This window comes from Gopherus flavomarginatus, chromosome 3, assembly GCF_025201925.1.
Source record: "Gopherus flavomarginatus isolate rGopFla2 chromosome 3, rGopFla2.mat.asm, whole genome shotgun sequence".
In the NCBI taxonomy this organism is placed as follows: domain Eukaryota; kingdom Metazoa; phylum Chordata; order Testudines; family Testudinidae; genus Gopherus; species Gopherus flavomarginatus.
Genome location: NC_066619.1, coordinates 208,865,738 through 208,873,995, shown reverse-complemented (window position 1 = coordinate 208,873,995; position 8,258 = coordinate 208,865,738). Strand labels below are relative to the sequence as shown.

The following is an 8,258-nucleotide window of genomic DNA, read 5'->3' as shown; positions in this document are numbered from 1 at the left end:
ATGTAGGATGGAAGAATCCCATGCACCGCTACAGGCTGGGGACTGACTGGCTAAGCAGGAGTTCTGCAGAAAAGGACCTGGGGATTACAGTGGACAAGAAGCTGGATATGAGTTAGCAGTGTGCCCTTGTTGCCAAGAAGGCCAATGGCATATTGGGCTGTACTTGTACGTGTACTTGCAGCTTTGGCTATGGGCTCAAGGACCTTTATACCTTCTTTGGGTAAGAGACAGGTAGCAAAGGAGAGCAATGCAGTGTGCCCATGGCCCTGGAGGCCTGTCATTGCCTGTGAGCTGATCTACACTCCTCAACCCTGTTGTTGGGGGGGGGGGGGCAAGGCTCCAAGTAACTGGCAATATGACGTGGGGTCAAAAGTTTACATTCTCAGGCCTATGATTGCCCTCGGATTGCCCCTCGGGCTAATCAATATGTTCCTTTGAAGCTAGCATGAGTACATGTGATCATTTATTATTTTCCTTTTGTTCCTTTGTTTATGGTATAAGATGTAATTAATCAAAGGGGGTCTGTAGTGTGGGTAGAGGATGTAGTTAATTAAAGGATCGGGTAGTTAATGAATTGTAAAAGATCAAGCGTAGCACCTGCGAACATCTCTGTAAACAAGTAGGGTATATAAGATGGGGAAAAGGATAGGAATGTGTGCATGATTTGAGATTTGTATCTCCCTGCACCTTATTTGATTTCAAATAAAGAGACTTGCTTCTCCACTCCAGTGTGGTCATTGGGGATACTCACACCGGGCAAACGAACCTCAACTGTTGCCACCTGCAACACTGTCAACACTGCACTGACTGTGAGGTGGGTACAGGACCATGGCACAGCGTGGGCACATATGTACCGACTCCCCTCATGCTGTGTAGGCTGACCAGACAGCAAGTGTAAAAAATTGGGACAGGGGGTGGAGGATAACAGGAGCCTATGTAAGAAAAAGCTCCCAATATTGGGACTGTCCCTATAAAATCGGGACATCTGGTTACCCGAGCTGCTGTGCCATGGCTCTGCACCCACCCGACAGTGCAGTGTGAGGGGGTCGAGTGTGCTCCTCTCACGCACGTCACTCTCCGCTCCCAAAGCATGGCGGAGACTATGTGGGCCCACTTCAAAGCCCTATCTCTACTTGGGCCGCTGCCGCTGCCTCCGCCACAAGCACCCCGGAAAGTGGGAGGAAGAAGACGAACTCTCCCTCCTCAAGCAGCAGCTTCTTGCAGGCTACAGTTTCACTATTTTTTTGCACATGCGCACACAGAAAACAATAAGGCCGGGCGAATTGGAACGCGAGCCCCCCCGCGGACGGGATGCGCATGCGCATTGGCGCCGCTGACGCTGCCAGGAGAGTAGTTCCAGCCCCTTGCGCACGTGTAGAGGAAGTCGGAAGGACTGTTGGGAGGGGGCGGGGCTGAGAGCGTGGCTGGTTGCCGCGCGGTGTTGCAGCGGGCGTGGGGAGATGGAGGTGGTTGAACAGCTGGAGACGCTGAAGTTTGATAACGGACGGGCTCCGGGGAGTCCCAGCACGGCGGGGCCGCAGCCGGGGCCGGAGGAGCCCGCGGGCGGGGAGGAGCCGGGGCCAGAGGAGCCCGCGGGCGGGGAGGAGCCGGGGCCGGGGCCGGGGCCGGAGCTGGAGCCGGAGGAGCCCGCGGGCGGCGAGGAGACGGCCCAAGCCTCGGTGCCTGTGACTGGAGGAGTCCCCGGCGCCCAAGGCCCGCAGGAGGAGCAGCCAGGGGAGAGCAGTGCCGACTCGGACAGGTGCCTAGCCCAGTCTCGTTCCCTCCGCTCCCTGCTCCTCGTCCCTGTGCCGGCCGCTGGTGGCGTTCACAGCGCCGGTCACTTTCGGGTTTGGCAGGAACAGTCGCGAAACTGAGCGGAGGGTTTGTCAGTTTCAGCCTTGAGCGGCTTGGGGAAGCGCTGACTAGCAGAGCTCTGGGCCTGCCAGTTTCCACCATCAGGAAAATACCATTGCCCCATTCATGTGTATTTCAGTGATTATGGTTATACTGGCTTTCTCCCCAGCAGCCCTCTGGATGTACTCTTGTGCCTTGTCCTCGCAGGTGTTGCCTTTCCTATGGAAAGGGAAGAGAACTAAGCATTACTTGCTGAAAATGTGAAAATTCAATCAACCTACAATTCAAGGCAGGTTGTTAACTGTCAAGGTTATTGGTATCAATTGTCTTTTTAAGCCAAACCCCCATCTCTACTTTTTGTGGGGTGGGGGTGTGGATGGGGAGTCATAATTTTAACAATGGGCCCTCAACCACTGTACTAGTTTCTTTTGCACTAGTATTGGTGGATCATGGTGAACAAATTTGAAAGAGTTGATGTAGGGGACTTCTAACTTTCATAGCTATGCTGAAGCCATAGTGAAGGGTAAAAATGTATCTAGTCCAGGCTTGCAGAACTGTTCTTTGGGGTATGAAAGATAAGTGAGAACAGACTTGCTTTGTAAGTACAGATGTGAGCAGAAGTGTAGTACAGTTGGTGAGAGCCACAAAGTAGATGGAAGATTCCTAAGTCAGATCAAACTGACTTGAATCCTTCTATAGCATCACTATCAGGAGATAAACATGCTATCCTGTTGGTTTTGTATGCTAGGGTCCTGAGCATGCTTGAGGAGCTGCAACTTACTAACTACAAGATTCAAACTTGGGTAGTCATGAGTGATGTTTCTATCTCTCCATCCCATCCTGGTGTACAAAGACTTGGCCTCAGTTGTTCATGCCTTTGTTACCTCTTGGCTGGACTACAGCAATGCAATATACCTGGGCATGAAGCCTTTGGCACTCTAGGAAACACTATGTAGAACAAAATGTTGCAGTGCATATCCTCAGCATCACAGCAGACCTCATCATATGCCTGCACTCACCAGCCACCGCAGCTCACAGCACGCAGCAAGTGGGACGAGGCTCTGCTGGTATGCAGCGGGGGCTGTGCTGATGGACCAACAGGGGGAGCATCTGCTCCTGTGTGCTGCAGCTTTGCCCTGCCACCAGCCTTGCATACCCACGCCCATCCTCTGCCACTGGAACCCCCTCTTCCCCTCCCCCTCATCACTGGTGAACGGGTATCTGGCTGGCGAGCAGGGATCCGGCCAGTAGCAGGACCCACCATTATTGAGGGGAGGAGAGACAGAAAATATGGGACAGTTTGCTCGTTTTTAAGAAAAATCGGGACACCTGCAGGAGGGCTTAAATACGTGACTGTCCCTTTAAAAATGGGTAGTTTGGTCACCCTGTTCATGTTCCCCAGCAGCAATGATGCAGCTATGGTGCTGAAGTGTAGACACTTACTCAGTGTGGAAGGGATTTTTCCATCTCTGTTGTAAGTTAACTTCCCGAAGAGGCGGTAGCTAGATCAATGGAAGAATTCTTTTTTGACCTAGCTGTTTCTGTGGTGAGGGGACCTAATTACATTGTTCAGGGTGTGAATTTTTTCATGACCTTCACTGATGAAGGTAGATCGATCTATTTATTAGATATTGTCTGGGCCTTAGTTGAGCTTTATCGTATCTTTTGTTACTCTTGACTGAGGTGTTGCTGATATGTTTGAATTAGGTTGGTTCTGCAGTGGCTTTTTTCTTTCCTTTTTGAAGAAACTTGGAGGATTGATATTGCTAATCCTCCTTTAAGGCTCTATAATAACTTACTAGAGATTCCGTTTTGTTACTCTCCTTTTAGTATATGCAGGGGTGGCTCCAGGCCCCAGCATACCAAGTGTGTGCTTGGGGTGGCATGCCGCTGGGGACGCTCTGCCGGTCGCTGGGAGGGCAGCAGGCAGGGTGCCTTTGACGGCATGCCTGCAGAGGGTCCGCTGGTCCTGCGGCTCTGGTGGACCTCCTGCAGGCATGCCTGCATAGGGTCTGCTGATCCCGCGGCTCCACTGAGCCGCGGGACCAGCGAACCCTCCGCAGGCACACCTGTGGGAGGTCCACCGGAGCCGCGGGCCTGGCGACTGGAAGAGGGCCCCCCATGGCATGCCACCATGCTAGGGGTGGCGAAATGTCTAGAGCCGCCCCTGAGTATATGGTTGGGAAATTGCAAAGAGTCCTAAGATGTAGTACCATAGTTTTCTGCTGATACTTTGCTCTGTCTCTTCTGTCAGATCTGGATGATAGATTTTGAGAATGCAATGAAACTGGGCTTTGAGAGAGTTGGGTGAAGCGGAAGTTGGAAAAGGTAATTTGGGGGGAGAAGTAATTTGGACAATTGCTGATTGCAGTTGATTGTTCTCCCTAGTAGCAGACCTTGCCATGTTCAGACATACCTTTCCAACCTGCAGGACAGAGTACTGCAGTGAATTCAGGGCTATCTTTGAAGATGGCTCACAAACTTTAATATAGAACGTGAGAGCCTGTCTGCTCAGTGGAACAAGAACACGAGAACTTCCATACTGGGTCAGGACAATGGTCCATCTAGCCCAGTATCCTGTTTTCTGACCGTGGCCAATGCCAAATTCTTCAGGGGAAATGAACAGAACAGGCAATCATCAGGTGTTCTATCCTCTGTCATCCACTCCCAGCTTCTGGCAAACAGGCTAGGGACACTTAGAGCATGGTGTTGCATCCCTGGCCGGTAGCCACTGATGGACCTATCCTCCATGAACTTATTTAGTTCTTTACTATTATAGTTTTGGCCTTCACAACATCCCCTGGCAACGAGTTCCAGAGATTGACTGTGTTGTGTGAAGTACTTCCTTTTGACTGCTTCTGTGTGCAAGTCAAGGTGTTGCTTCTTACCTATAAAGCCTAATGGTTTAGAACTTGGCTACCTTAAATACTTCTTGTGCCTGGTGAGAGATAAAATTGTTAAATCTCTAAATGCGTAATTGCAGGGAAGAAAGAGACCATTTTCAAGTGGTTGTAATTGACTGTGAAACTTGTTCCTTATCTGTAAAGGCTAGGAATTATTTACCTTCAGAGCTTAGTGCAAAATGTATCTTTTAGAGCAAGTGTTTGCTTGTCTGGGCTAGACTCCGTGTTAATGTTTTTGTTGGTTGTACAGTAATGATAGCTGTGTACTCTGTAGCAGACAGTTTAAACTAATAAGTTTAATTTTGTCATATGCTCAGGTGACATGGCAATGGGCACGCAAAACACCTCCGTATAAATTTAACTTTTCTGTAAGCACAGTATCTTTGCATAAAATAAGTGTGTGTGTGTGTATGTATTTTATTTACAATTATTACTTTTATTACAGTGGTGTTCAGGAAGCCTAGTAAAATGGGGCCTCAGTCAGGACTATGTAAACACTCATAGACCCAGTAAGCGTACAATCTAAGAAAGTTGATGGTTTTATTCCATTGCTGGTAACTGGCCTAATCTTGTGTTGTGCCCTTATTTGAGTTATTCATGGATAATAGATTAAAGGATAATCCTTGTCTTTTATTTTACTGTAGCATAGGAGTTTTCTTACAAAAAGACACAAATGTTTATAACTCCTGTTTTTGTCTTCTGCAGTGATACGGATTCTGACAGTTCATCTTCTGTCTCCTCTTCTTCATGTTCTCTTTCAATTGGATCTGTTGAAAGTGATAGTCAGCAAAATGGAAACGATAACACATCTTACCATGTTAAAACAAAAGATGAATTGCCTCTTGAAGTAAGTATGTTATGAAAGCTTTCCAACATTTTCTAGTTATCGTGTTAAATATATTTAACTTAATATATTTACAGCTTTTGTAAAATCACTTTTTAAAATAAAATGATCAGTGGGTTTATGGCTCTCACTTGCTGATTAGTTGATTATTTGAGATTTAGTTGTAAGTGGTGCATAGGATCTGGTCCAACAGGTGAATATAGCTGAACCACTCGGTAATAGCAACCATCATGTAATAAAATGGATCCCCGCCCCTAGGGAGAAAAAACCCAATGAAATCCACCACAGTGGGATTCAGCTACAAAAAGGAGATCTACACAAAAACGGGGAGGCTAGTTAATGGAAATTAAAAGGAGTAGTCACTAGTGAAATGCCTGCAAACTGCATGGAAACTTTAAAAAACCATAGTGGAGGCTCAAACTATATGTATACCCCAAATAATTAAAAAAAGAAAAACAGTAAAAGGCCAAAAAATGCCACCATGGTGAAACAGAGTAAAAAAGGTGGTTAGAAATAAAAAGACATCTTTTGAAAATTGGAAGTGAAATCCTACTGAGGAAAAGAGAAACGAACATAAACTCTGGGAAGTCAAGAGTAGAAGTATAATTAGGCAGGTTAAAAGAGAATTCGAAGAGCAACTAGCAAAAGAAATAAATCAGCAGCATTACTTTTTTAAGTGCATAAAAATCAGGAAGTCTGCTAAACAATCAGTAGGGCCACTGGACAATCAAAGTGATAAATGAACAGTCATGAAAGGCAAGGCTGTTATAGAGAAGCTAAATTAATTCTTTGCATCTGTCTTTGATGTAGAGGATGTGAGGGAGATTACCATACCTGAGCCATTCTCTTTTAGTGACATAGTTGAGGAATTGTCACAGATTGTGGTGTCAGGAGAGGTGGTTTTGGAACAAATTAATAAACCATAACAAGTCACCGGGACCAGATGGTATTCACAAAGGGTTCTGAAGGAACTCATATGCAAATACAGAACTATTTATTATAGTAACCTGCCACTTAAATCAGACTCTGTACCAGATAACTGGAAGATAGCTAATGTAATGTGGATTTAAAAGATGCTCCAGAGTTGATCCTGGCAATTATAGGCTGGCAAGACTAACTTCGGTACGGGTCAGATTGCTTGAAACTATAGTAAAAAAACCAAAATTATCAGAGGCATAGATGAATACAATATACTGGGGAAATGTAAATCAAAGTTATGCCTCACCGATGTATTAGAATTCGTTGAGGGGGTCAACAAACGTGGACAAGGGTGATCCAGTAGACTTAATGTACTTAGACTTTCAGAAGGCCTTTGACAAGGTCCTTTACCAAAGACTTTTAAGCAGTGTAAGCAGTCATAGGATAAGAGGGAAGGTCCTCTTGTGGATCAATAACTGGTTAAAAGGTAGGAAACAAAGGGTAGGAATAAATGATCAATTTCAGAATGGGGAGAGGTAAATAGTGCAGTCCCCCAAGAATCTGTACTGGGATCTGTGCTATTCAACATACTGATAAGTAGTCTGGAAAAAAGGGTAAATAGTGAGGTGACAAAGTTTGTGGACCACACCAATTTATTCAAGATAGTTAAGTTCAAAGCTGTCTGTGAAGAGTTACAAAGAGATCTCACTAAAGTGGGTGACTAGGTAAGAAAATGACAGATAGAATTCCGTGTTGACAAGTGCAAAGTAATGCACACTGAAAAAACAATTCCAACTGTACATACAAAAGGATGTGGCTTAAAATAGCTGTTTAGCAGTCAAATAAGATCTTGGAGTCATTGTGGATAGTTCTCTGAAAACATCCACTTACTATACAATGGCAGTTAAAGAGCTAACAGAAATAATGAATATAAAGAACCATTAGGAAAAGGATTAATAGTCAGAAAATATTATTATGCCACTATATAAATCTAAGCTACACCCACAGCTTGAATACCGCATGCAGTTCTGGTCACCCCATCTCAGAAAAGATGCATTAGAATTGGAAAAGTACAGAGAATGGCAAGAAAAATTATTAAGGTATGGAGCAGCCTCCATATGAGGAGAGATTTAAAAGACTTTGACTTTTCGTCTTGGAAAAGATGTCTATGAGCGATATAATAGAGGTCTACAAAATCCTGAATGATGTGGAGAAAGTGAATAAGGAAACGTTATTTACTCTTTCACATAACACAAGAACCAGGACTTAAAACAAACCTAAGGAAATACTTTTTCAGACAGTGTACAGCCAACCTGTGGAACTCATTGATAGGAGATGTTGTGAAGGCCAAAAGTATAATTGGATTTAAAAAGATTTAGATAAGCTCATAGAGGATATGTCCCTCAAGAAGGTCAGGGATGCAACCCCATGCTCTGAGTGTCTCTAAGCCTCTGTTTTCCAGAAGGTGAGACTAGATACATCATGCAATAATTGCCCTGTTTTGTTCATTCCCTCTGAGGCATCTGGCACCAGCCACTGTCAGAAGGCATGAAAGTGGGCTAGATGGACCATTGGTCTGAGCTAGTATGGTCGTACTTATTTATTGTTTTTTCACTTCACAATGAGTCAGACGTAGACAGACTTGTTAGATGAAATATAGACTACTTATAATTAGCATTCAGTATAAATTACAAGCTTGTTTATTTCAGAATTTTCAGAGACATTTTAGTGTATTACAT

The 8,258-nt window shown here is 45.1% G+C and overlaps 1 protein-coding gene across 1 annotated transcript in view; it reads left to right on the top strand.

Annotated features, from left to right (window-relative positions):
• The first annotated feature begins 1,395 nt into the window (after window positions 1-1,395).
• NAF1 (nuclear assembly factor 1 ribonucleoprotein) overlaps window positions 1,396-8,258 on the top strand; it is a 66,387-nt gene continuing 59,524 nt past the window's right edge. Inside the window, exons 1-2 of the mRNA XM_050946530.1 lie at window positions 1,396-1,759; window positions 5,463-5,604. Of these exons, the coding sequence (XP_050802487.1) occupies window positions 1,461-1,759; window positions 5,463-5,604 (441 nt within the window). The 5' untranslated portion in view covers window positions 1,396-1,460. The remainder of the gene's footprint in view (window positions 1,760-5,462; window positions 5,605-8,258) is intronic.